Here is a 26,679-nt window from a genome sequence, read left to right as displayed (position 1 = left end):
GGTGCTGGCCTTTGAGATCTTCATCCCCCTGGTGCTCTTCTTCATCCTTCTGGGGCTGCGGCAGAAGAAGCCAACCATCCCTGTGAAGGAAGGTGAGTGCAAGCGGGATGGTGTCCAGGGTACCCACACCTGGGAACACCCTGAGTCGCTGGGGAGCTGCTCCAGCACCCTGTGGTCAGCCTGAGGGGAGGCGGGGGCTGCGACAGCTGGTGGGGACTCAAAGCCTCTTCTGGGGGAGATAGTGCTGGGCAGGGGCTGCCTCCAAGGGCTGACGGGGCAGATATGGGGCAGTTGGAGATGCAGAGTCAGTCCCAGCCTGGGGTGCCTCCCCTGGAGGTGGTAGCGCCAACCAGCCTGTGACTGCCATCAGCAGGGACGTTCTGTGGGGAGAAAGAGGAGATGGAGCTGGATGGTGCTGGGAAAGCCACAGTCCCCCCCAAGTGCTCTGGGAAGCGCTCCCCAGCTTCTCATGGTGCTTGGGGAGGTTGGGGAATGTACTGTGTGGAGCCCCACACCTGGCTATGGGGGTGCTCTGGGGCCTTGGCAACGTGGCAAATGGATGGGACTGGAGCTGGAGACACCTGGAGATGTGCAGCCAGGCTGCAGGTGCCCCGGCAGAGGCAGCAGAGAGGAGCTGCCAGCTTGCCAGGGCTCCATGCAGCATCGAGACACCTCGTGGGATGCTCACCCCAGCAGGTGCCCCTGTGCTGGTGGGGTGAGGGGGAGATGCTGAGAGCTGGTAGCGGTGACCTGGTGTAACGATGGTCCAAGCCTGTGTTTCAGTGAGTTCCGGCGAGGGAGAGCCCAGCTGCGGGCCGTGGTGGGCACTGCCCTGGTTCCTGCCCTGGTGCTGACATGTGCTCTGTGTTGTGTGGTTTTTTGGTTTGGATTTTCGGTTTGGTTTTTCTTTGTTTGCTCACATTTTCTTTTTCTTTCCCACCATCTCCCCTGCCCGCCTGCCCTCCATGCCTCTACTGCATGCGCCAGTCTGTAAGTTGGTGGGGTGGGTGGGTGCTTCCCCCTTCCCCTACCTGTGCCGACTATGTGTTTTGGGCAGGAGCCCAGTTTGGATCAACTCACTATGGCCTAATCCACACCTCTGTAACCCCATCACCTTCCTCTGTGTCTGGTGAAGATTAGCTTGGGCAGCACAGCGTGGCCCCTGCCTGCTCCTCCCCAGGGGCTCCCCAGCCAGGACCAGCCTGTGGTGGTGTCCCCACTGAGTTGGTGGCATCCCCACTGGGTTCTTCCCCAGGTTCTGGGGCTGCTGGCAGTGATGTCCCTGTACCCCCAGGCTGCAGAGGGCTCTCCAGGCCAGGTGGAGGCTTGTTGTACCCCTTCTTTTTGCCTCCCTCCTTGAGCAGACCATGCTGGGTGCATGGTAGTGGCCTGGGGTCACCCATTCTTGCCCATGCCCTCCCCAGGCTGGTCCCCAAGTGGCTGGAGATGGCTCCCTCCCCTGCATCACCACTGGGTCCCCGTCAGGGCCCCTTGCAGCTGGGACGAGCAGGGGATGTGGCACTGCTAGGAGCCTGGAGGCCAGCAAGATACCACCCATACACTGGCTTTGTCACCAAAGCATGGCATGGCCGCCACCATCTGTCCCACCACCCCAACAGGCTGCTGGCCTGTCTCCTGTTTACACCTATCCCTGCCCTGGCCTGTCCCTTGTCCCTGCCAGAAGCCCATCTTCACCAGCCCCTGCCTGTCACAACCGAGCTAACAGCACTGACCTGCTTCTAACCATGTGGCCACCAGCCAGGATAGTGAGAGCAGGGTCCCTGCCCCGTGCCACCCAGTGACAACTCTGATCCCCTTCTGGGGGCCCTGGCGGAAGGACATGGAAAGACCCTTTGGAGTCCCCATCCTCCCACAGAGGGACGATGGCTCAGTGCCGGTGGAGGGGGGGAAGGTTTCCTGTGCCCTTGCTGTTCCTCGTTTCTTCCATCTTCCCCCAACTGTGTCTCCATTTTCACCCATGTCCAGCAGCCGTATGTCAGGGCAGCCGGGCAGCTGGGAAGCCAGGGGCTCAGGGAGCTGCAGGTTACAACTCTACTTCCCCTGTCATATTCTTCCTCCTTCTATTCCTCTGGAGATCTGGCAATGCCTCTGAAATTACTAACAAGAGGAGCCAAGAGGCCAGGGGAGGTTGGCAGCCTGGGGGCAAGTGGCAGAAGTCAGCATCGTACTGGGCTGGGAGGGATCCGTCACCCAGAGGGCAGCAGGAAAGGGCAAGAGGGCAGGAGCCAGGATGGCAGGACCTGCCCACAGCCACAAGGGGCTACCAGCCGGGGACGGCCTGGGTGGGAAAGCTGCAGACTTCTGACCTTGGCCACCAACCTCCCACGGGGCTCGCATGGCCCAGCGTGTGCTTCTCTGAACTGAGTGTCTGTCTTTCTGGTGGCCCCTGCCTCCCCCCGCCTCTCCTCCTTCCCTGCCCACACCTTCCCCGGCCTCTTCTGCGCTCTCTCGCTGGCTCCAGCTTTCTACACGGCGGCCCCGCTCACCTCGGCTGGGATCCTGCCCATCATGCAGTCCCTGTGCCCCGACGGCCAGCGTGATGAGTTCGGCTTCCTGCAGTATTCCAACTCCACGTGAGTCGCACGCTCGCCGCGCGCTTCCTTGTCCCTTCCTGCATGCTCCTGCACACAGCCTGCCCCTTCCCATGTTGGCACTGCCCCGCCGAGGACAAGGAATGAGCCCCTGTTCCCCAAAGCACTTGAGTGTAGAGTGCTGTATCCCAGGGGTGCAGGGGACATCTCAGCCTGTTCCCCTGCAGGCTCCTGGGTGCCCAGTGCTGGGAGGAAGATGGATGTGGCCCTCAGGGACACCTTGAGGCTCTTGGGCTCTCCCCTGTGCCCCTGGCATGGTGGATTTGGTGCATAGGCAAGGGCAGCTCCTGGGGCAGTGGTATCCCATGGCAGGCAGCACTGCTGACCTGTGCACCAGAGGGGCTCGTTCACACCAGAGCTCTGTGGAAGGTGTCCCCATCCCTCTGTCCATGTCCCTGAAGCCGTGGCGGTGCTGGGCTCTTGCAGGGTGACGCAGCTCCTGGAGCACCTCAGTGAAGTGGTGGAGCAGAGCAGCCTCTTTGACCCGCAGCATGCGGGGTTGGAGGAGGAGCTGGAGTCACTGCGCCGGCGCCTGGAGGCACTCAGCAGCAGCGAGCCCAGCTCCATGGAAACACACTTCAGCAACCGAGCGGGTAGGCTGTGTCCTGCCTGGCCCCACTGCCTGCGCAGGCAGGGGTGCAGATGTCCCCTCGCCAGGCATCCAGTGATGTGGTGGCATGTGGCAGTGCCCTGCCACCGTCCCACATAGCTGAGTGCTGGGCCAGGCCAGCTGTGAAAGGTCCCTGCTTGGGGCTCTGCCGTGTCCCCAAGGCTGGCAGGCTGCTCTGAACTCCTTGCCTTGCTCTTGCCAGGACCTGGCTTCACGTTGGGGTGGGCGGCCAAGGACCAGGGCGAGCTGCACCGCTTCCTGACGCAGAACCTGTCCCTCCCCAACAGCACGGCTGAGCTGCTCCTGGGCTCCAGCATTGACCTGCAAGAGGTGGGTGACAATCTGTGGGAGGTGGGTCACAGCCTTTGGCAGGTGGGTGATGGCCTTCAGGAGGTGGGTGGTGACCCACAGGAGGTGGATGGCAACCTGTGGGAGGTTTGTAACAGCCTTTGGGAGGTGTGAGACGACCTGTGGGAGGTGGGTGGCAGCACAGCGCTGTAGGGCCAGCTTTGCAGGAGTCCCCATTGCCCCAGCAAATGGGCAAGTCCCAACCCAGAGAGTCCTGACCACCAGACCTGCAGAGGGAGATCAGTGGGCACCCGGCCAGGACTCATCCTGCCTTGCCACCTCATGCCGGGGCATTGCTGGGCAAACGGGTGCCTCTGCTCCTGACATGCTCGGCAGCCGCGGTTCTGTCCTCGGTGCAGGTGTACCGCCTGTTTTTTGGTTCCTTTCCTTTGGTACCCGATGAGACCCATGAGCGAGACCTGTGGGATGGGTTTGGCCCCGGTGAGATGACGCAGCTGGAGGTGAGGAGCAATGCTGCATGTCGGGGATGTAGCGGGGCAGAGCAGAGCTCATCCTGTGCATCCCATCCATGTTCCACCACAGGGCAATCTGGGGGTGTCCATCCTGACAAAGGGAATGTGATGGGACACTGTCAGGTGGCCAGAGGAGCAGCAGGGATGGCTGGGTCCCATCCCAGTGCTGACACCAGTTCCCCCAGTGCTTTGAGGCCCTCCAGTGCCTGTGCCTCAGTTTCCTATTGCAGTGGGTGATGGCACCACCTGGACGGTGGCTGTGGAGGGAGGGGGGGAGATTGTTCTCTCCTGTGGCTGGGGTGCAGGGGACCCATGCTTCCCTAGCTGCACATTCCCTTTTCTTCCCTTCCCTTCCCCACGGAGACTCTGGACACGGGGGCTGTGGGGCCATTCACGTGTGCTTGGGGGGACACATGGAGGGGGACCCTAGGACCCCCCTCTTCCCTCCTCCCCCCCCATATCTTGGTCCTCTTGCAGAAGAGCCTCCCCAGTGGCTGGAGGAACCTGCAGGAAGGGCTGGTCCACAGGGCACTGCAGGACCCGGCAGCAGCCCCACACCGGCCGGCGCTGCTCCGCCTGCTCTCCCAGGCCCTGGGCCTCGCCAGTGCTGCCCTGGCACCCACCAGCTCTGACAGCCCCCAGGCCTTTGTCACTGAGATGGAGGTGAGGCCCTCACGGGGGGAGCCAGGGCGTGTGGGCAGCTGCTCTGCCAGGGTGGGCACCGCTGCTGTGCCCGTGTGCCCAGGGTTGCGTCCCCATGGCTCCCTGCCCCATAGGGTGTCCTCTTCACCGGGCCGGTGCTGGAGCAGCTGACGTGTCAGCAGAGCCCGGGGGGGCTGCACCACCTCCTGCACGTGGCCCCTGGGCAGCAGCCGCTGCTGCAGGCATACCGGGCACTGGCCTGCAATGGCAGCCGGGCTGCCCGCCGGGAGCGCTTCGCCCAGCTGGCCACCGAGCTTCAGGACCAGCTGGACACCCCCAAGATCGTCAGAAGGGTGAGAGCGGGGCTGAGGGATGGGCCTCTCGCCAGCTGGGGGGCAGGGACAAGTTCTGGGCAGGGTTTCCCTATTCACTGGGTATGTGTGGGGTTGGGGGCTCTGTTACACGGGCTGGTTCCTCTTGGTCACCCCTTTACCCAACATGTGCCCCCTCTGCCCAGCCCCATGGTGGGGCCCCAGATGATTCTGCCTCTTGGCACCTGCTTGGACACTGCATCCCCCAGTATCCTCCAAGCATGTCCCCGCAGGCTCCTCTCCCCAGCACTGACAATGTCCCTGGTGGCACAGCTCCTCCAGGCTGGCTCTGAGGTCCCTCCCCTCATGCCACCCAAGTCTGATGTGTCCCTCGTGGTCACAGAGCACCACCCTTTCTGCCTGAGTGGCATCTTGTGTCCCCCAACAAGACCCTGCCAACATTGAGGTTGGACTTGATGATCTCAGAGGTCCCTTCCAACCATGGTGATTCTGTGATTTGCCTGCATTCCCGTTGCCTGATAGCCGTGGATGCACAGCAATGAGTCCAGGGTTCCAGCTCCAATCTTTTGACCATGAAAGTGGACATGCCACTGCTTGAGGTCCCCCTTGCTCCTCTTCCGCTGGTGAGCAGGGCACTGTTGCCCTGGCCACAGGTAACCCATTGCCTGCTCATCCTTGCAGCTGAAGCTGGATGAGGTGAACAGCACGGCCACCCAGCACCGCCTCCGTACCCTCTTGGAGGACCTTCCCCACGGAGACTCTGGACACGGGGGCTGTGGGGCCATTCACGTGTGCTTGGGGGGACACATGGAGGGGGACCCTAGGACCCCCCTCTTCCCTCCTCCCCCCCCATATCTTGGTCCTCTTGCAGAAGAGCCTCCCCAGTGGCTGGAGGAACCTGCAGGAAGGGCTGGTCCACAGGGCACTGCAGGACCCGGCAGCAGCCCCACACCGGCCGGCGCTGCTCCGCCTGCTCTCCCAGGCCCTGGGCCTCGCCAGTGCTGCCCTGGCACCCACCAGCTCTGACAGCCCCCAGGCCTTTGTCACTGAGATGGAGGTGAGGCCCTCACGGGGGGAGCCAGGGCGTGTGGGCAGCTGCTCTGCCAGGGTGGGCACCGCTGCTGTGCCCGTGTGCCCAGGGTTGCGTCCCCATGGCTCCCTGCCCCATAGGGTGTCCTCTTCACCGGGCCGGTGCTGGAGCAGCTGACGTGTCAGCAGAGCCCGGGGGGGCTGCACCACCTCCTGCACGTGGCCCCTGGGCAGCAGCCGCTGCTGCAGGCATACCGGGCACTGGCCTGCAATGGCAGCCGGGCTGCCCGCCGGGAGCGCTTCGCCCAGCTGGCCACCGAGCTTCAGGACCAGCTGGACACCCCCAAGATCGTCAGAAGGGTGAGAGCGGGGCTGAGGGATGGGCCTCTCGCCAGCTGGGGGGCAGGGACAAGTTCTGGGCAGGGTTTCCCTATTCACTGGGTATGTGTGGGGTTGGGGGCTCTGTTACACGGGCTGGTTCCTCTTGGTCACCCCTTTACCCAACATGTGCCCCCTCTGCCCAGCCCCATGGTGGGGCCCCAGATGATTCTGCCTCTTGGCACCTGCTTGGACACTGCATCCCCCAGTATCCTCCAAGCATGTCCCCGCAGGCTCCTCTCCCCAGCACTGACAATGTCCCTGGTGGCACAGCTCCTCCAGGCTGGCTCTGAGGTCCCTCCCCTCATGCCACCCAAGTCTGATGTGTCCCTCGTGGTCACAGAGCACCACCCTTTCTGCCTGAGTGGCATCTTGTGTCCCCCAACAAGACCCTGCCAACATTGAGGTTGGACTCGATGATCTCAGAGGTCCCTTCCAACCATGGTGATTCTGTGATTTGCCTGCATTCCCGTTGCCTGATAGCCGTGGATGCACAGCAATGAGTCCAGGGTTCCAGCTCCAATCTTTTGACCATGAAAGTGGACATGCCACTGCTTGAGGTCCCCCTTGCTCCTCTTCCGCTGGTGAGCAGGGCACTGTTGCCCTGGCCACAGGTAACCCATTGCCTGCTCATCCTTGCAGCTGAAGCTGGATGAGGTGAACAGCACGGCCACCCAGCACCGCCTCCGTACCCTCTTGGAGGACCTGGTGGAGATGGAGAAAGTTCTCCGTGATGTGGACATCCTCTCAGCACTGGCCAAGCTGCTGCCCAGGGGAGCCTGTGCCAGCAAGGCCCCACTGCCCACTGCCAACAGCACCGGCTGGGCCAGTGCCAATGCCACAGCTGGCAACGCCACAGTGGAGGAGGAGGCTGCTGGGGGGGACCCGGCTGGCGGTGACAACCCCCAGGGACAGTTCTCAGCATTTGTGCAGCTCTGGGCCGGGCTGCAGCCCATCCTCTGTGGCAACAACCGGTAGGAGCCCCAGGGGCTGCAGGGTGCTCTCTGGTTGGGACAGGGGTGTGGGGAGCCCACCCTGCCTCTGCCAGTGGCCAAGGGCCCTGGTCATCCATACTGAGCACATGAGAGCTGGATGCTGCACTGCATCCTTGTGCCGCAGCCGGGGAAGCTGCCTGTACTGAGCAGCACCATGGTGGCATGGGAGTCAGTGTGAAATCCCCTCCCGGGCAGGGTGGGGGCTGCCTGCAGTGCTGGGGCTGGAGCAGATTTGGCAGCTGGAGCCCCCTTTGCAGGACGATCGAGCCTGAGGCGCTGAAGCAGGGCAACATGAGCTCACTGGGCTTCACCAGCAAGGAGCAGCGAAACCTGGGCCTCCTCGTGCACCTGATGACCAGCAACCCCAAAATCCTGTATGCACCAGTGGGCACCGAAGTGGACAAAGTCATCCTGAAGGTGAGGGTGCAGAGACCGTCCTTCCTCTCCCACCAGTCCCACTCTACAGGGACCTTGCCCAGATGGGCCCAACAGGGCCAGGGCTGAGTGGGGAGGAAGGGGCGAGCTGCTAGCAGCAGGCAGCTGCCCTGACCCTTGTTGGAATAGCGATGCCTGCTGGGAGGTGGGCAAGTACCTCTGTGGCTCTAAGCCATTCTAGAGAGCAGGGGAAAGCCTATGTCTTCCCATGGTGTGACCTTCCTCCCAGGCCAACGAGACCTTTGCCTTTGTGGGCAATGTCACCCACTATGCCAAGGTGTGGCTGAACATCTCCCCTGAGATTCGTGCCTACCTGGAGGAGGGCAGGCTGCAGAGGCGCATCCGCTGGCTCCAGCAGGTAGGAGAGTGTGGTGGGGACCGAGCCTGCCTGGGCTTTACTGCCCCGGAGGTGGGAAGTGGGGGTCCTACCTCTAGGTACCTCATAGCTTCTTCATGTGAAGCTCTCAGGTGCCCACCCTGCTCTTGCAAGTACCAGGCCGGTTCCCTGTGCAGAGTGGGTGCTGTCCCCCCATCCCCAGGAGGAGTCTTGGGTCCTCTCTGTGTCCGTGGGGAGGACATGGGGCTGAGAGGCAGGGTGTACCCCAACTTCTCCTTCCTTCCTCTAACCCAGTTCACTGCTGACCTCCACAAGCACCCAGAAATCCTGAATGTTTCTGACAGCGATGTTCTCCACAACTTCCTCAGTGGCAACTTCTCCCTGCCCAATACCAGTGTCCTGCTCCAGCAGCTGGACACCATCGACAATGCTGCCTGTGGCTGGGTCCACTTCATGGCCAAGGTGAGGTTGTGCCTGCTTGTGGAAACATGGGTACTGGAGTGGAACCAGCCACCTGAAGCTGGGCTCTGTGGGGCTTAAGAAGGAGTCAGATTTGCTCAGACCTCTTTAAGGACATGGGACAGGAGCCCTGGAGGAGATAGCGGTTTCTGCAGCGTAGGGAGCTTTGGGGTAGTTGTCAGCAGTGGAGGTGCCCATCTACTATTGGGTTCAGGGGCTTGCAGGGTGGCTGTGGGTGACACATGCTGCACCATGTGCAGGATCCACGTACTAGACCCATCAGGGGCAGTGAGGTCTTACTGGCCTTCCCTTCCGGCTAGGTCAGTGTGGACATCTTCAAAGGCTTCCCAGATGAGGAGAGCATCGTCAACTACACGCTGAACCAAGCCTACCAGGACAACGTCACGGTTTTTGCCAGTATGTCCCTGGGAATCAGCCCCTTTGCAGGTGTCCCTGAGGCCATGTCCTTCTCCAGCTTTTCCCTGGGCTGGAGCTGCTGGCCTTAGGATGTGGTTCCCTTGGTGCATGTGTTGGGTGGATGAGCAGACCGAGCATCTTGCGGTACCCATCCTCTGCCCCAGGCCGAGCCCTGCTGAGTGCAGCACTCTGCCGCTCTCCTGGCTCTCCCACCACTGCTGCCTGCTGTCCATGTGCCCTCCCACCCCGTGTCAGGGCCATGCCCACACTCCTCATCCATGGCAGCTCTGATGAGGCCCTTGGCTGGGACGTGCTGAACCCTTCCATGTCCCTTGCCTGTTGCTGCGGACTGGCCAGTGGGGCCATCTCCCATGGTGCCAGCGGGCTACCTGCCTCTTCTGCTGCCTGCAGGCGTCATCTTCCAGACCAACAGGGACGGCTCACTGCCCCCCCACGTCATGTACAAGATCCGGCAGAACTCCAGCTTCACCGAGAAGACCAATGAGATTCGGCGAGCGTACTGGCGGCCCGGCCCCAACACTGGTGGCCGCTTCTACTTTCTCTATGGCTTTGTCTGGATCCAGGGTGAGTGTCAGCTCCCTGCCACAGCTGCCCTCCTCCCTGGCCCCTTCCTGTGCTTCCTGCTCAGATTGGCATCTCCTCCTCAGACATGATGGAGCGCGCCCTCATCAACACATTTGTTGGCCATGACGTGGTGGAGCCCGGCAACTATGTGCAGATGTTCCCTTACCCGTGTTATACCCGGGACGAGTGAGTAGCACCCACGTGGGCAGGGTGGGCAGGACCTTCCCTCTTCCTCTTTGCAGGCCAGAACACTTCAGGTGGGAAAAGGAAACAGGTCTGGGGGCCTGAGAGAGGTTGGTGACATTAGAAGTGATGAGCGACAGTAAAGCCCTGTTCCTTGGACCACCAGGCTAGGCAAGCAGGGGAGGGATTTTGTGCCCAGTTTGCAACTGAAGTGAGGAACTCATGGCTGTGGGGTATCTTGGAGACTGAAAGACTTGGGGAGAGCAAGAGGAGTGTGGTAAATGGATGTCACATGGATCTGTCGGTGGTTATTGAACACAGTGGTCTGGAGGACCTAGAGAAGTCCTAGAGCTACCAGCCCTCCAGGGCAGGTGGGTGGGTAGGGCCCTGTCCAGACCAGGGTAGGCAGGGCACCAGGCTGATCCTGCGGCTGCTGCCCACCTGCCTGCCAGGACCTGACGGCCAGGACACTAGACTGTCCTGTGGGCTCATTGGAGAAGCTGTTTCAGGGCAGTAAGAAGTGACTGGACCAGAGGGCTGGTTGTCCCTCGGTGGTGGGAGAGCCCTTCCACTGCCCTACTGCCCCAGAGTCTCCTTGGGTCTCTGTGGTGCTGCCACCATTCAGGTCTCCCCTCTCTTCCTCTATCCCTCCAGCTTCCTCTTCGTTATTGAGCACATGATGCCCCTGTGCATGGTGATCTCCTGGGTCTACTCGGTGGCCATGATGATCCAGCACATTGTGACAGAGAAGGAGCATCGCCTGAAAGAGGTGGGGATGGTGGGAAAGATCCCTGAGGAGGAGCTGGCATCTCTGAGCTCTAAGTTCTGCACTGCATCCCTGGGCACCTTCCCCTTGTCTCTGGGCGCGTGAGCTGGGGTGGGTGCAGATCCCACATCCCTGGGCTGAGCTGGTCCTTCAGGTGTCTCTGGCATGAACCCTTCCCAATGCTGGAGGGAGCTGGGCCCCTTGGCAGCCTGGCACAGGGTGCTGTGGCCTGTCCGCTCCCAGCAGCCATGGGGACCCCTCAGCCCAGCCTGTGTCTCCCGCAGCCCCAGCGAGGGAGGCTGTGGGGATAGGCAGGGTGGGCACAACCCCGCTGAGCAGTGTTGGCCTTGCAGGTGATGAAGATGATGGGCTTGAACAATGCGGTGCATTGGGTGGCTTGGTTCATCACTGGCTTTGTCCAGCTCTCCATCTCGGTCACAGCGCTCACTGCCATCCTGAAATACGGCAAGGTCCTGATGCACAGCGATGTCCTCATCATCTGGCTCTTTCTTGCCATCTACGCAGTGGCCACTATCATGTTCTGGTGAGCTGCCTGGACCACTCTGTGGGGTTGGGGGGCACGAGCAGTGCTGGCATCCTTGTGCTATGGGGCAGGGGTGCCAGGAGCTCTGTGGGCAAGGGCTGGTGTAGGGCCACAGCCAGCTGATTTGAGGGCCAGTTTCTCACCTCAACACCACCAAAGTCAGATGGTGTGGGGAAAGTCCTGGTGGAGTAGGATCCAAGGTGATGCTGTCCTCCCTGCAGCTTCCTGGTGTCAGTGCTCTACTCCAAGGCTAAGCTGGCCTCTGCCTGTGGCGGTATCATCTATTTCCTTAGCTACGTGCCCTACATGTATGTGGCCATCCGGGAGGAGGTGGCACATGACAAGATCACAGCCTTTGAGAAGTGCATTGCGGTGAGTTGGCTGATGCTGCTGGGGTGGTATTTGGCTCCAGGTTTGCCCCAGGCACCCTGTGTACAAGCCACCAAGCTATCACCAAGCCCTGGGCAAACCTCTGCCTGTATGAACCAACTCCCCATGGGGCTTTGGAGGCATCTCTAGAAGGTTTGGCACCTCCAGGGCAGGGAACATCTTCATGGGGCTGGGTGGAGCAGCACTGGGTAGGAATTCACCCCAACCTGTTCATCCAGAGCAGGCCTGTGGTTCCTGCTGATGTCCCCTTCCCTCCACCTCTCCACAGTCTCTCATGTCCACCACAGCCTTCGGGCTGGGCTCCAAGTACTTTGCACTGTACGAGGTGGCCGGTGTGGGCATCCAGTGGCATACCTTCAGCCAGTCACCTGTGGAAGGAGACGACTTCAACCTCCTGCTGTCCATGATGATGCTGATCGTGGATGCTGTGGTGTATGGTGTGCTAACATGGTATATTGAAGCTGTGCATCCAGGTATGTGCGGGCAGTGGGGCATGAGGGCACCTCTGATCTTGTGGGAGCCTCTTGGACATGGAGAGATTTGGCACAACTTACCTTCAGGGTCCCCTGCCTGTGTCCTGTTGGGGACACCTGCCCACATGCTCTGACCCATTGGTGACACCAGCAGGTTCTTTGGAGATACTTCAGTTGCATGTCTCAGTTCACTGGCCAACTGTAGCAAAATAAGGTGTCCATGGCTGGAGCACTGCTTCACCTAATCGCTCACCTGGGGAAGAGTCTCACCCACTAACTTTGCTTTCCTGGCAAAAGTGTGAGCCAGGCCCAACCCAAATCCCAAAGGACTTTGCTTCCTTGCACAACCCCACAGCATTACCCTGAGCCCAGTTGGCCAAGGCATTTGGAGCCCCTACCCCACAGTGATGTCCCAGGGCTGGGGAGACCTCCAAGCCCATGCCCATTCCTCTGTGCCAAGCTCTGCCCCAGCCCTCAACTGGCTTCTGCATGGACATGGGTTCAGGGTTGACCCTGACTCCAAAGGGGTTGTGCTTGCAGGCATGTTCGGCTTGCCACGGCCCTGGTACTTCCCCTTCCAGAAGTCCTACTGGCTGGGCAATGGGCGAGTGGAGACCTGGGAGTGGACCTGGCCCTGGTCCCGCACCACTCGCCTCAGCATCATGGAGGAGGATCAGGCCTGCGCCATGGAGAGCCGGAGGCTGGGTGAGGGCACAGGCATGGTGTGGTGTGGCCCTCGCTCTGCTGCAGGGTCCTGCATGGACCCGCGTGCATCTCCTGTGCCCTTGTCAGGGCAAGATCCTGGGCCAAACGCTGCTTCCTGTCTGGGAGCTGCTGCCCATGGTGCAGGAAGGGGGAAGCTATTGAGAAGCAGAGGGGAAGGGGCTGTGAGCCAGCACAGCCACTATGGCATGGAGGGGGAGAGGTTCATCCCCCAAGGAGCCCTGCTCCAAGTCTGGCCTTCCTGCCACCCCTCGGCTCCTCACCACCCTGCTCTTGCCACAGAGGAGACACGGGGCATCGAGGAGGAGCCCACCCACCTCCCCTTGGTCGTCTGCATTGACAAGCTCACCAAGGTCTACAAGACAGACAAGAAACTGGCATTGAACAAGCTGAGTCTCAACCTCTATGAGAACCAGGTGGTGTCCTTCTTAGGGCACAATGGTGCAGGCAAGACCACCACCATGTGAGTACCTGTCGGGGCAGACATGGGCTGTGTCCTTTTCCTGGCCAGCTGCAGTGGGTGGGGAAGGTGTTGTGTGATGTCCTTGCAGCTGATGCCATGCCCAGAGAGCAGCAGTGTGGATGTCGGGGTGGCACAAAAAGGGGGACAGGCAGCAGGCACATGACCTTGCCCTGACATTGCTCTACCTGGGGCCCAGCAGATGCTACTGGAGGTGGTGGTTGGGACTGGGACCAGATGGATGAATATGAGGTCCCCCTCACATTGTTGCCTTTCTCCATCCATCTAGGTCCATCCTCACCGGCTTATTCCCTCCAACCTCGGGCTCTGCTACCATCTACGGCCACGATATCCGGACAGAGATGGATGAGATCCGGAAGAACCTGGGCATGTGTCCTCAGCACAATGTGCTCTTCGACAGGCTGACGGTGGAGGAGCACCTCTGGTTCTACTCGCAGCTCAAGAGCATGGCGGAGGAGGAGATCCGCAAGGAGATGGACAAGTAGGCACTTCCAGCTCCTTTTGCCCCATCTGAGCCTTTTGTGTGTGTAGGTACTTTTCCTGCTGGCTGTGCTGTGGTGGGTGATCTGGGAGCAGAGATGTCCCCTGGAGCAGTTCCAAGTGTTTTCCAAACTTTGGGGTATCAGGCTGTGATATCTAGCAGAAGAAGCTTCTGTGGCCTGGCTGTAGCTGGGCTGTCAATGGCTGAGAGCCATGGGACACATGGGGAAGAGGCATCACATGTTCCCCGTATGCACCAGGTGCCAGTACGCCCCCCCGGCATCCCTGGTGTTTCTCCCTTGTCCCCAGGATGATTGAGGACCTGGAGCTCTCCAACAAACGCCACTCTCTGGTGCAGACCCTCTCAGGGGGCATGAAGAGGAAGCTGTCAGTGGCCATCGCATTTGTGGGTGGGTCACGTGCTGTGATACTGGATGAGCCTACGGCTGGCGTGGACCCGTACGCACGCAGGGCCATCTGGGACCTGATCCTCAAGTACAAGCCAGGTGAGCAGAGGTGGGCAGAGCCCAGCATTGGTCCTCTGACTGCGGTGGCCCTGGCCTCTGATGAGGCTCTGTGCCACTGTCAGGGAGGACCATCCTGCTCTCCACGCACCACATGGACGAGGCTGACCTACTGGGTGACCGCATTGCCATCATCTCTCATGGCAAGCTGAAGTGCTGCGGCTCTCCGCTTTTCCTCAAGAGCACCTACGGTGACGGCTACAAGCTGACGGTGGTGAAGAAGCAGTCAGACACCCGGAATGGCACAGGTCTGGGGGGCAGTGGGATCCCGTGTTTCAAGGAGTAAATAGGACCAGCCCTTCTTCAGCCCCGGAAAGGAATGAGAGATCAACACCCAAGTGCTCCCACCCTTAGGCGACCACTTGGAGGGCAGAGAGGGACAGGGTAGGGATATGGGAGGTGGCATTGCTCAGCTATAATTTCCCCCATCTGGGTCCCAGGCTAGACCCTGGGTGGTGGCATTTGCCTCCAGGTGCTGGTTCTGTCTGGCCCGTGGGCTGCCCACCAAGATCCAGCATGGGCCATGGTACAGAGCAGCGTCCCCAGGTCAGGCGGGGCAGCTGGGAAACCTCCAGCACCTCGCGATGGAGGCTGGAGAAGCCTCCGCAGTGCTGGGGTGGAGTTCAGACATGGTGGGTCCTGGTGGGAGGCTGGGAGAGAAATGACCCACTGGTGCTGCTCCTCTGTCGCAGAGCTGGGCCAGCCACACAGCCCCTTGGCCCACTCCTCCATCAGCCCCTGCTCCGAGCCCCGCGTCTCCCAGTTCATCAAGAAATACGTGGCCTCCTGTCTCCTCATCTCGGACACCAACACTGAGCTCTCCTACATCCTTCCCAGTGAAGCCGTCAAGAAAGGCTGCTTCGAGAGGCTCTTCCAGGTACCTAGTAGGGGCTAGTAGGGTGGTGGGCAGCAGGCAGTCATGGGGCTGAGGCACTGTGGGCACCTCCTACCCTCCTTACATAGCCCTTTGTCTCCACAGCACTTGGAGCAGAGCCTGGAGGAGCTGGACCTCACCAGTTTTGGGCTGATGGACACTACACTGGAGGAAGTCTTCCTGAAGGTCTCTGAGGAGGACCAGTCTCTGGAGAACAGTGACGCGGGTATGGGTGGCAGGAGGTTACACGGTGCTGCTGGGACTAGTGAGGGGCTGTGCCTTTGCGTGGGCTTGGTGGCTCCTCTCCCCTCGCATGTGGCTGCGGGAGTCTCCTTTCCCAAGGGAAGGAGTTTTCTTTAGCGGAGCCTGTCCCAACCAAGGGCAGGCGGCCCCTGCTCCGCTCTGGGTTTGCAGAGTAGATCTGTCCCCGCTCTGTGCCGCACCAAGGTGAAGGGTGGCATGGCCAGTGGCAAACCCCCTTCTCCTCCCAGACATGAAGGAGTCCAAGAAGGATGCCCTGCGGCCACCTGCCCCCGAGCTGGGCCTGAAGCCTGAGGTCAACGGGGAGCCCCTTGCTGAAGCAGCCGTGCTGGAGAAGCCTGAGGTGGAGCTCAGCAACCTGGTGACCTGCTCCAAGCTGGCACAGTCGCAGGCATCCCTGCACTCAGCCTCCTCTGTGGGCTCCGTGCGGGGTGACGAAGGTGGGGCTTATTCCGAATTCTTTGGGGATTACACACCCCTGTTCGATAACCGGCAGGACCCCGATAACATCAGTCTGCAAGGTTCGTGCCGCCGGTGCCCGGCCAGCGGCAGGGGCCAAGGGAGGCGCTTGGCTGGGACGCGGAGGGCAGCTGGGGCAGTGGCAGCACCCATCCCTGCACCCGGGCAGGGCAGAGCTGGCCCTGGCCAAGGCAGGAGGGTGTGCCAGGGATGGGGGTCTGTGCCTTTTGGGGAGAGCCCCTGTGGTGGGTCTGATGCATCTGCTGCTGCTGCATGCGGAGAGATGCAGCCTGGGTGGGAGGGCTGGGAATGGCTGCTTCCACCAGTTTGCACTCCCAAACTGGTTGCATTTGCGTGAGGGTCCCATGCTGAGACACAGAGCCAGTGGGCATGGGCACAGCCCTGCCCTTTGCCTCCACCAGCTCCCTGCAGACCTGCCCCACTAACACGCTTACTCCTGCTAGTGCCCAGTTGGGTTTTCTCCTCCTGGCCTTTGGGCAGAGAGTGGTCTTCCAGCTGATGGCTTCGTTCCCTGTACCCTGACCCAGGCTCGGGGCTCTCCCTGCCGGGCTGCTGGGATTGCCAGAGGGTGCAGGCAGGTGTCCGGAGGCTGTTGTTCTATTCACACGTCCTTTTCTGGGTTATCCCAGCAGCTCATTGTGATTAATTCAGGGATGCGACACCCTGCCTCCCCAGCCAGGGCTGCTCTGAGGGTTGTGATTTGGGTTGCGGGAGGCAGAGCCCAGACAGGGCTCCCTGAGCACCAGCCCCTGCACCCACTGCCTCACTGGGTCTCCCCACCCATGTCCTGCTTTCTAACCGTGCTGACCCCTCACCAGCTGGGAGAATTGATGGGAAAATGGGGGGAGGGGGTGTCTGCCAAAACCCACCAATTTAGCTTGTTTTTTAAAAGCTATTGTCTACATTTCCCATTTGGGCCAAGAGGAGCCTGCCAGCCAGTTGCCTCGCTTCACACTGCAGGCTGCCATGGCTCGGTGGCCATCAGGGTTGCGTGCTGCGCTGTCTCTTGGTGTGGCTGGGCCCGGCTCGGTGCCTGGCTCAGCTCCCTAGGGGCCAAGGCGGGTGCAGCAGCAGCCGTACCAGGAGCTGACATCCTTCTCCACTCCTAGAGCAAGAGGTGGAGGCAGAGGACTGTGACCTGGCCGGGCAGGGGAGCTTCAAGCTGGAGGGCTCGTGGCTGAAGCTGCGCCAGTTCCATGGGCTGATCGTCAAACGCTTCCACTGTGCCAAGCGCAACACTAAGGCCCTCTTCTCACAGATCCTTCTGCCTGCCTTCTTTGTCTGCGTGGCCATGACGGTGGCACTTTCTGTGCCTGAAATAGGTGTGTGTGAGCCACCCACCTGCGTGTTAGGGGCTACCGGTGGCCCTTTCTGCCTGCCCCAGTGTGGCTGGAGGGAGGATGAGGACAAGGCTTGCAGGTGCTCAGCCAGTCTGCCTGTGTGCGGTAGCACTGCTGGTGCAAGCAGGTTCTGTCCTTGTCCCTGCAGGTGACCTGCCACCCCTCATCCTCTCACCATCGCAGTACCACAACTACACACAGCCCAAGGGCAACTTCATTCCTTATGCCAACGAGGAGCGGCGTGAGTACCGGTGAGAGCTGCCACTCGTCAGTGATCAGTGTCCCATGTCCTGTTCCCATCCCTGTCTCCGTCCCTGGGTCTGCAGTGGGGGGCAGCAGGGAGGGGAGCCCACAGCGTGGCTGGACCCAGGGCTGGCTCAGGCTTGGATCAGAGTCTGCCTGGTGCCATATCCCCTTGCAGAAAGCCACCTCCATCCTCCCCAGGGTGTCTCTGGGAGAGGTGCCAGCCCTGCCGCTGGCTGTGATGGGCAGCTTGGCTGTGTGCCCATTCAGTCATGCCTATTCAGCCATAAGTGCCAAGGCCTCGGGGACTTCCCAGCAGAAGATGGCATGGTGGTGAGACCCATGCTACTCTTCACCTGGTCCTCTCCCCGTAGCATCAGGCTGTCTCCTGACGCCAGCCCCCAGCAGCTGGTGAACACCTTCCACCTGCCCTCTGGTGTGGGGGCCACCTGTGTGCTCAAGACGGCCTTCAACAACACGTTGGACCAGCCCATGCAGACCCTCAACCTCAACAGCAATGAGTCGAAGATGCTGGCAGCCAAGTACTTTGATGCCATGTGCATCGACTCCTTCACCCAGGGCTTGCCACTCTCCAACTTTGTGCCGCCGCCTCCATCCCCAGCTCCCTCTGACTACCCCATCTCAGTGGATGAGGACCTGCTCCGTGCCTGGAATTCCACGATCTTCTCCTCCACCATGAAAGGTATCGCTTGCATACGGTGCTCATGTGTGTCTGGGCATGGGATTGATCTCCAGCAGGGAGATGATCTATCTCCCCTGCAGAAGCAGCTACAGGGACCCCTGGAAGTGCCGATCGGTTTGGCCTGGCCACAGCAGAGCATCACTGGGCTGAACTTCTGGCTCAGCACTGGTGACACCATTGAGAGCCCTGTGGCCAGCATTATGTCACCCTCAATGGGCCACAATCCCTAGCCAGTGCCTTCTCCAACCACACTTCATGCCCCCTCTCTGAACAGTTTCTGTCCCCCCAAAGTTTTTCCCCACATCCATTTCTTGGCCCTTCTCAGTCACCAGAACATAAAAGCCGTCTCGCAGTCTGGGCTCTGGCCATGGGGCAGAGTGCTCCCTCCCTGCCTGGCTGGGACCCCTCAGCTCAGCCTCTTGCCCCTTGTTGTCCCAGGCAGCTGGGGCAGGCAGGAGCCTGCCTGTGAGCTGCCCTCTCTGCTCCTCAGAGACCGTGACCTCGGCCCCTGCCCTGCCCCGCATCGTCCATGAACCCATCAAATGCACATGCTCCATGCAGGGGACTGGCTTCTCCTGCCCCAGTGGCGTGGGGGGCCACCCCCCGCAGATGAAGGTGGTGACGGGGGACATCCTGGCAGACATCACAGGGCGCAATGTCTCTGAGTATCTGCTCTACACCTCAGACCGATTCCGGCTGCACAGGCAAGAGGGGAGGCTGGGAGGGTCTGCCCTGTGCCATGGAGCCAGGGTGTGGGACCAGGGACTTGGGGATACCTGCCTGGGGAGCTGACTGGAGCCAGGAGTATGCTTTGAGCACGGCTGCGCTCCTGGTAGGTGGGGGACAGCGGTCACAGCTTCTCAGCGGTGCTTTGTCCCCACAGGTACGGGGCACTCACCTTTGGCAACATCCAGAAATCCATCCCAGCCTCCTTTGGGGCCCGAGCCCCAGCCACGGTGCGCAAGATTGCTGTCCGGAGAACAGCCCAGGTGGGCCCACGCTGCATCTGTGGGAGCTGGGTGGGCAGTGGCAGGCATGGAGCAGGGGATGAAGAGAAGGGGGCAGGCAGCACTGCCTGCGTGGCAGGGACCCCTCACCCGCAGCTCTGCAGCAGTGCTTTCAGCCCAGGAGCCTGGTGGGGCTCTCTCCCCATGGGGCACTTAGTAGCTCTCACCCCAGTGCATCTGGCTCAGCGTGGTCAGCAGTGGCCTGCCCTCCCTACAGCCATGAGCACAGGAAGCCTGCCCTGTGGCTCTCCCATCCCTCCCTTCCAGTACCTCTGCCATGGGCCCAGCTCTCTTGCTGCCTCCTACTACTCTTCTCTGCTCCTCCAGGTCTTCTACAACAACAAGGGCTACCACAGCATGCCCACCTACCTCAACGCTCTCAACAATGCCATCTTGCGAGCTAACTTGCCCAAGAGCAAAGGCAACCCAGCTGCCTATGGTGAGGACCTGGAGGTGTTTAAGGGCGGAAGCATGTCAGGAACAGCGTTAGGGCATGGTCCAAACAGGTTCTAAAGCACAGTGTCCCCCCTTGGACCTAGCAGGCTAGCGTGCAGTTGGGGTCACACACCTTAGCTATGAGATCTGGACTAGGCAGATCTCTCTGAGGTCTGGTCTGGGGCAGAACATTCCAAAGCGCTGCCTGAAGGCACCTAGGTTTGGATGTGTCCGAGGATGCTCTCTGCCAGGTGATGAAAGAGGTCTTGGCCTCAAGGAGTTCAGTTGGTTCTGAGAGCTCAACTCCTGCTGAGCTGCAGGGATGAAACCCGTCCTGCTCAGAGCCGGGACCAGGCAGAATGAGGGCAAGATTTTCTGTCCTGAGCCACCTTTCACACTCCCATGTTTCTTCTTGGGCCCTCCTGCAGGCATCACAGTCACCAACCACCCTATGAACAAGACGAGCGCCAGCCTGTCCCTGGATTACCTGTAGGTCCAGGGAGTGGGTTTGAGGGAGGGTGGCCGTCACGTGGAAGGGAGGGAGCTCCTCACGGTGGTTGCCGAGGTTCTGCCCTACAGGCTGTGTGGGGGGACTGAGTGGTTGTGATGTGGGGGTCCCTCTGCTGTGCCCTGCCCTCTGCACAGTGGCTGTCCCACGCCAGGACAAGTGGCCCTTCCCTGGGCAGCTGAGGGTGATGGGGTCTCTGCTCTCCTTCTTGCTCCCCATGCAGCCTGCAAGGCACGGATGTGGTGATTGCCATCTTCATCATCGTGGCCATGTCCTTCGTGCCAGCCAGCTTTGTGGTGTTCCTGGTGGCCGAAAAGGCCACCAAGGCCAAACACCTGCAGTTTGTGAGTGGCTGCGACCCTGTCATCTACTGGTTGGCCAACTATGTGTGGGACATGGTGAGCAGGGTGCATGCCCCACTGTCTGAGCCCCCAGGGCTGTGTGGGTGGGTGGACAGTCACAGAAGTTTCTGTCTTCTCCAGCTGAACTACCTGGTGCCAGCCACCTGCTGCATCATCATCCTGTTTGTGTTTGACCTCCCGGCGTACACCTCTCCCACCAACTTCCCTGCTGTCCTCTCCCTCTTCCTGCTCTATGGGTGCGTTGCTCAGAGGGGTGGTGAGTGCACTGGTGGGTTCCTCTAATGCACTCTGTCTATGGGAGCAGGATTTGGCCTTGGCCTTGCCTATCTGGCTGATGTTCTGCAGCTCCCAAAGCTGGTGGGCTGCGAGGGCTGGGGTGGGAGACCCCAGGGAGGATGGAGCTGGGCGATCCCAAATCTTAACGTTTGGCGCTGCCCATTCCCTCTTCTGGGGCCATGCTGAGGTACACTCCTGCTGCTTGCCTTCCCAGCTGGTCCATCACTCCCATCATGTACCCTGCCTCCTTCTGGTTTGAGGTGCCCAGCTCTGCCTACGTCTTCCTCATCGTCATCAACCTCTTCATTGGCATCACGGCCACTGTTGCCACGTTCCTGCTGCAGCTCTTTGAGCATGACAAGGTATGGGATTCACAGCTCTGCCTGGGGCCACCAGGAAGGGAGGTGCTGTCATAGGACAGCTCAGGCTGGGAGGGAAGTCAGAAGGTCTCTGCTCCAAACTCCTGCTCCCACCAGGGTCAGCTATGAGACCTGACTGGGCTATATCTTGCTGGGGATCATGATCCTACCATGCGCTCACGGTTCTCAGGGGTGTTTCTGATGGTCATGTCCTCTCTGCCCATCTCCACAGGATCTGAAGGTGGTGAACAGCTACCTGAAGAGCTGCTTCCTTGTATTCCCTAACTACAACCTGGGACATGGCCTGATGGAAATGGCCTACAACGAGTACATCAATGAATACTATGCCAAGATCGGTATGGCCTCTCAGTCCCTCCTTTCCTTGCTCCAGGGCATGTGGGGCTGGGGGAGACCATGGTGCTGGCACATCCCCTCTACCTGCCCTGTGGGGCTTCCCGAGGCCCAGAGCCACCTGGAGCAAAAAGCCAGGGGATGTGAACTACATGGGGTGCAGGAAGAGACACAGTTGAGGGTCACTGTGGCGTGGTGCCAGTGATGCTGAAAATAGTTTGTTGGGCCATCCCAAATAGCAGCCCTATGGGGAGAAGAGATTGTGAGCCCTGGCAGAGTCGCGCATTTCTGCTGCTGGTGCCTACTGCCCCTGATGGTGCCATGGTGGAGCTGTGGTGTGGCCATGGAGCTGTGATGGGCCATAGTGGGGCTGTGCTGTGATATGAAGGGTGGGGACTGCAAGGGCTCTTTCCTTCCAGATGTGGTCTTTTGTAGGGCTGTGCTACCCAGGCAAAATGAGCCTTTTGCTACTCGCAACTTCAGCTTGGTCTCAAAAAGCTCTTGCTGCTCTCTGCTTCTCAAGCAGCTCCTGTATATAACCAAGGTGCTGCTGGCATCATGAGGGGCAATTCTGGGGCAGGATCTGACAAATCCATCCAATACCCACTCTCAGCTGGGTTGATTCATCCTACTGAGGTTGAAAAATTGAAAGATGATTTTGACAGCACATGTGCTGTGGATAGAAAGCCTTGTTGTGACCAGCCCTGGGCCAGCAGCACTGACTAGCCCAGGCAGCTGTGGCAGGGGAGTCAGATAGTGTCATTGTCACAGGGCAGCTCAAGATGTATGACCAGGTTGTCCCCATGGGAAGGTGTCCCCAGCTACTCTCTCTTCTTCCCACTCAGGGCAGTTTGATAAAATGAAATCACCTTTTGAATGGGACATCGTGACACGAGGGCTCGTTGCCATGACAATTGAAGGCTTTGTCGGCTTCTTCATCACCATCATGTGCCAGTACAACTTCTTCCGTAAGCCCCAGTGAGTGTGGCCAGGGAGTTGGGGACAGGTTAATGGGGGCTGGCTGCAGGAAAAAGCTTTGTCATCAGAACCCCTTAGCTCTGGGCTGCCCCTCCAGTGGGTCCAAGCTGAGGAGCTGCCCATCCCTGGCAGGGACGCAGGTGGGCAGCTCCTGTGCCTGTATCCCTACCCTGCCCCGTGTGCCCTCCCGCAGGCGACTGCCCGTCTCCACCAAACCCATCGAGGACGACATTGATGTGGCCAATGAGCGGCACCGTGTCCTGCGTGGTGACGCCGACAATGACATGCTGAAGATTGAAAACCTCACCAAGGTGCAGCAACAGGATGGTGGTGGTGGGGGATGTGCTGGGGCTGCAAGGAGACACCACAGAGCCATCCCATCCAAGGGATATGGGTTGGGGCTGGGGTCCGGGCACTTTCCAGCAGTCTGAGCCTCCATCCCCTGCCCCATCAGGTGTACAAGTCCCGCAAGATCGGGCGCATCCTGGCTGTGGACAGGCTGTGCGTGGGCGTGCGGCCCGGAGAGTGCTTCGGGCTGCTGGGTGTCAATGGTGCAGGCAAGACAACCACCTTCAAGATGCTGACAGGGGACGAGAGCACCACGGGTGGAGAGGCCTTCGTTAATGGGCACAGGTTGGAGGGCATGGGCTGGGTGGGAGGTGGGGACTGCCCGCTGTCCTGGGGATGGGATGGGGTCTGCTTGGGGGTCTCCCAGAATGAAGCAGTGTGAATCTGCCCATGTGGTTCCGTGGCACTCAGCAGCCCTGTCCTTCTGGGCTGACCCTCATCTGGGGGTGGCAAGTGACACTGGCTCTTAGCCAAGGCCGCCCATTGTGGGTTATCTGGTAGAAGATGCTCCAGTATAAAGGCATGTTAAAGGGAGGGTGAGCAACAGGGTGCCCCTGAAAAAGCAATTCCTTCTCCCCATGGTCCCTCCATCCTCTCCCACAGCATCCTGAAGGAGCTCCTTCAGGTCCAGCAGAGCTTGGGCTACTGTCCCCAGTTTGACGCGCTTTTCGACGAGCTGACAGCTCAGGAGCACCTGGAGCTCTACACCCGCCTGCGCGGCATTCCCTGGAAGGATGAGGAGCGGGTAGGGCTCCTGCTGGCGCTGTGCCTTGGGACCGGCATATCCCTGGCATCACTGGGGACTGACCTGGTGCCATTGCCCTCACAGCAGTGCTACCCCAGCGATGTGCCCACGTGGGGTGCTGGGACTGGGACTGCCGTGGTGCTCTCCTGCTGGCACTTTGCTTGTGCTCCCCTTAGCAGCTGGCCCATGCCACAAAGCCCAACCACTTGCCTGCTGCCAGCTCTGCCAGCTCCGTGGCCTTGGCACAGTGACAGCAGACACCCACACTTTGCAGGTGGTCAAGTGGGCATTGAAGAAGCTGGAGCTGACCAAGTACGCCGACAAGCCCGCCAGCACCTACAGCGGAGGCAACAAGAGGAAGCTGTCCACAGCCATTGCACTGATCGGTTACCCGGCCTTCATCTTCCTGGTGCGCCCTGGGCTCCAGCACCCTGCCCATGGGGTCTTCCTCCCACCCACTGTATCCCTGGGGCTGGTGCTAGGCTAGGGTGCAGAAATGACCCTGGGTGGGAGCTGCCTGCCTCCGGCTTTACCATGAGTGTCCTGGGGTGTGGGATGGTGGGAAGGGGCCAGCAGGGTCCCCCCAGGGGCTGACATGTCTGAGAGTGCTGTCTGTTCTGCAGGATGAGCCCACCACGGGGATGGACCCCAAGGCACGGCGCTTCCTCTGGAACCTCATCCTGGACGTCATCAAAACGGGCCGCTCTGTGGTGCTCACGTCCCACAGGTCTGGGGGGGCTTTTGGCTGCACCCATGATGCTGCTGGGCATGAGGGGCACTGTGTGGGTGGGAAGGAGCCCTTTGGTCCCCAGAGGATGGCATCTGGCAGGGTCACAGGGAGCAGAGGGAACCCGGGACACCCTCTGATGCCTTCACCCATCTCTGGTGGTGGGGCCACAGCACCAAGGTGATGACCTGGGGAGCTCGGGTCCCCACCTGCCCCAGCTGTGGCCCCTGGCACTATCCCCCTGTGCCACCCTGCTGAACCCTGCCATGTCTCCCCAGCATGGAGGAGTGCGAGGCGCTCTGCACCCGCCTGGCCATCATGGTGAATGGGCGGCTCAAGTGTCTTGGCAGCATCCAGCACCTGAAGAACCGGTAAGAGCCCCATTGGGGTCCAGCACCCTGCGTGCGCTGCAGGGTGACAGCATGGCACCCACAGTGAGATATCAGTGCTTTGTGTGGGACAGGGGGCGGGCTTGCTTGGGTGGGTGCAGCAGCTGCTGGAGAGTATCATCCCCTTCTGTGGGGTCAGTCCTTCCTGGCAGAGGTGCAGGTGGGGTGCCAGATCCTCATGGGGTCCTTTGTCCCCTTGCAGTTTTGGAGATGGCTACATGATCACGGTGCGCACCAAGTCTAGCCTCAATGTCAAGGAGGTGGTGAGGTTCTTCAACCGTAATTTCCCTGAGGCCATCCTCAAGGTGAGTTCCCTGCTGTGGTGGTGACATCCCCTGGCAAACCCCGTGTCAGAGTGCAAGCAGCCTTCATCCCCCAAGGAACACCTCTGTTGGCACCCCCTCCAGCGTGACAGGAGGGGGTCTGGGAATGAGGGCTTGGGTGTCACCTCCATGTCCCCTGCAGGAGCGGCACCACACCAAGGCCCAGTACCAGCTGAAGTCGGACCAGATCTCGCTGGCACAGGTCTTCAGCAAGATGGAGCAGGTGGTGGATGTGCTGGGCATTGAAGACTACTCTGTCAGCCAGACCACACTGGACAACGTGAGATCGGGAAGGGCACAGGGAGCTGGGTGCTTGTCCCCAGGGAGGGTGGCCGTGACAAAGTGCCGGCAGAAACCACCTTCGGGATGGGAGGTGGAGCTAGGTGGGGGGCATGGTGGTGGCCACAGCCTGGTGGGATGCGCTGGGGAATGTCTCCAGTGGCACAGATGGTAGGTGAGAGGTGGCCGGGGCGTGGAGGTGCTCGTGCATCTCAGCCTCACAGTCTCCTGCCCCTTTCTCCCTAGGTGTTTGTGAATTTTGCCAAGAAGCAAAGCGACAACCTGGAGCAGCAGGAGACCAGCCCCAGCTGTGTCCTGCAGTCACCCTTGGAGCGTGTGCTGAGCCTGCTGCGCCCGCGGGCTGCCCCGACGGAGCTGCGGGCCCTTGTGGTGGAGGAGCAGGAGGACCTGGAGACCGATGACGAAGGCCTCATCAGCTTTGAGGAGGAGAGGGTGAGAGGTTGTCCCCAGATCTGGGTGCCTGTGCTCCCAGCTCTGTCACTACCATGGGGCACTGGGTCTCATCCAAGGAAGGGCACACGGTGGGGCTAGGGAGGGACCAGAGAGAGCTCTCTGGAAGTGGGGAGGTTGCTGTCCACCCCGGGCCAGATCCTGGCCCCAGCAGCCCCTGCCCAGCCCCTGAGCCCTGCCCGTCTCTCTGCCCGTAGGCTCAGCTCTCGTTCAACACGGACACTCTGTGCTGAGACCCCAGGAGCAGCCACCTCCCCTGGCTGTGAAGCCACCAAACCCTTTTGGCCTCTCCCCTCCCTTCGCCCCGTCGAGCGGAGCTGTCGTGGCTGGAGGCGCATGCCAAGGAGGACGTGGCGTGTGTGGCATTGGCCTGGATGGACCCCACTGCCCGACGGACGGCCTTTGTCCCCTTCAGTTCTAGGACAGTGTCACTGTGTGTTACCGGGGGCCATCGTGCTGGTCTGGCTTGTCCAGCCAGTACCTGCCAATGGACAGAATCTGTGAAGAGAAGGACGCGTCTTAATGCCAGTGCCACCAGCCCCCCATGCTTTGTGGCAGGGACGAGGCCTGTGAGTGGTGCCTTCAGTTGGACACCCTTGTTGCACCCACCCTGGGGACCCTTGGCCGTGGGGACACCCCCCTCCCTGGGCACCGGCAGCACCCCAGGCTTGCCCCTGGCCAGGCCGGAGGAAGGACAGATGCTTTCATCTTGTTTCCATACCCCTGGCTTGGCGCTTGCCCCTGGCACTGTGTGGGGCTCGGGGTCTGGTGCTGCAGGGGCCAGAGCTCTGGTGCTTCACCCACAATTGGTTTCTGCCACCGACGGGATGTCACCAGCAACCTCAGCCTGCCTGAGATGGGGCCCTCAGCCCCACTGCTGCGTCCCGCCTGCCCCACCGCTGCCAGCTGAGAGGTCCGGCCGCTTCAACCCTGTCATGCTGGGCACTCAGCACTGTCCCTGGGGCTGGGCAGCGGCACCCCTGCAGAGGGGCACACGGTGGGGC

The 26,679-nt window shown here is 60.7% G+C and overlaps 1 protein-coding gene across 5 annotated transcripts; it reads left to right on the top strand.

The window, feature by feature from the left end:
* On the top strand, positions 1 to 26,060 carry ABCA2 (ATP binding cassette subfamily A member 2). 5 transcript variants are annotated; one of them, XM_014949740.1, is made up of 49 exons: positions 1 to 92; positions 988 to 990; positions 2,483 to 2,594; positions 3,039 to 3,205; positions 3,425 to 3,552; positions 3,930 to 4,031; positions 4,521 to 4,706; positions 4,820 to 5,038; positions 7,067 to 7,398; positions 7,677 to 7,836; positions 8,084 to 8,212; positions 8,486 to 8,653; positions 8,971 to 9,067; positions 9,479 to 9,652; positions 9,736 to 9,838; positions 10,490 to 10,604; positions 10,955 to 11,145; positions 11,367 to 11,517; positions 11,804 to 12,008; positions 12,549 to 12,713; positions 13,014 to 13,194; positions 13,481 to 13,693; positions 14,002 to 14,198; positions 14,282 to 14,464; positions 14,909 to 15,093; positions 15,196 to 15,316; positions 15,582 to 15,872; positions 16,941 to 17,153; positions 17,320 to 17,422; positions 17,789 to 18,117; positions 18,608 to 18,821; positions 19,001 to 19,106; positions 19,452 to 19,563; positions 19,988 to 20,048; positions 20,291 to 20,465; positions 20,550 to 20,665; positions 20,920 to 21,067; positions 21,297 to 21,420; positions 22,261 to 22,393; positions 22,587 to 22,704; positions 22,848 to 23,026; positions 23,345 to 23,486; positions 23,761 to 23,895; positions 24,110 to 24,213; positions 24,492 to 24,584; positions 24,805 to 24,907; positions 25,068 to 25,205; positions 25,451 to 25,657; positions 25,873 to 26,060. In XM_014949740.1, the coding sequence occupies exons 3-49, from the start codon at positions 2,530 to 2,532 to the stop codon at positions 25,906 to 25,908; spliced, it is 7,317 nt and encodes a 2,438-aa protein (XP_014805226.1). In that variant the 5' UTR covers positions 1 to 92; positions 988 to 990; positions 2,483 to 2,529; the 3' UTR covers positions 25,909 to 26,060. The 5 variants fall into 5 exon arrangements, with proteins under 5 accessions (XP_014805226.1, XP_014805228.1, XP_014805227.1 ...); XM_014949742.1 differs by having other exon boundaries at positions 15,582 to 15,980; XM_014949741.1 differs by having other exon boundaries at positions 15,582 to 15,791; positions 25,873 to 25,908.
* The last annotated feature ends 619 nt before the right edge of the window (positions 26,061 to 26,679 follow it).

Source organism: Calidris pugnax, unplaced genomic scaffold, assembly GCF_001431845.1.
Source record: "Calidris pugnax isolate Ruff unplaced genomic scaffold, ASM143184v1 scaffold192, whole genome shotgun sequence".
In the NCBI taxonomy this organism is placed as follows: domain Eukaryota; kingdom Metazoa; phylum Chordata; class Aves; order Charadriiformes; family Scolopacidae; genus Calidris; species Calidris pugnax.
The sequence above is the reverse complement of the archived record's forward strand: the minus strand, read 5'-3'. Positions and strand labels throughout refer to the sequence as shown.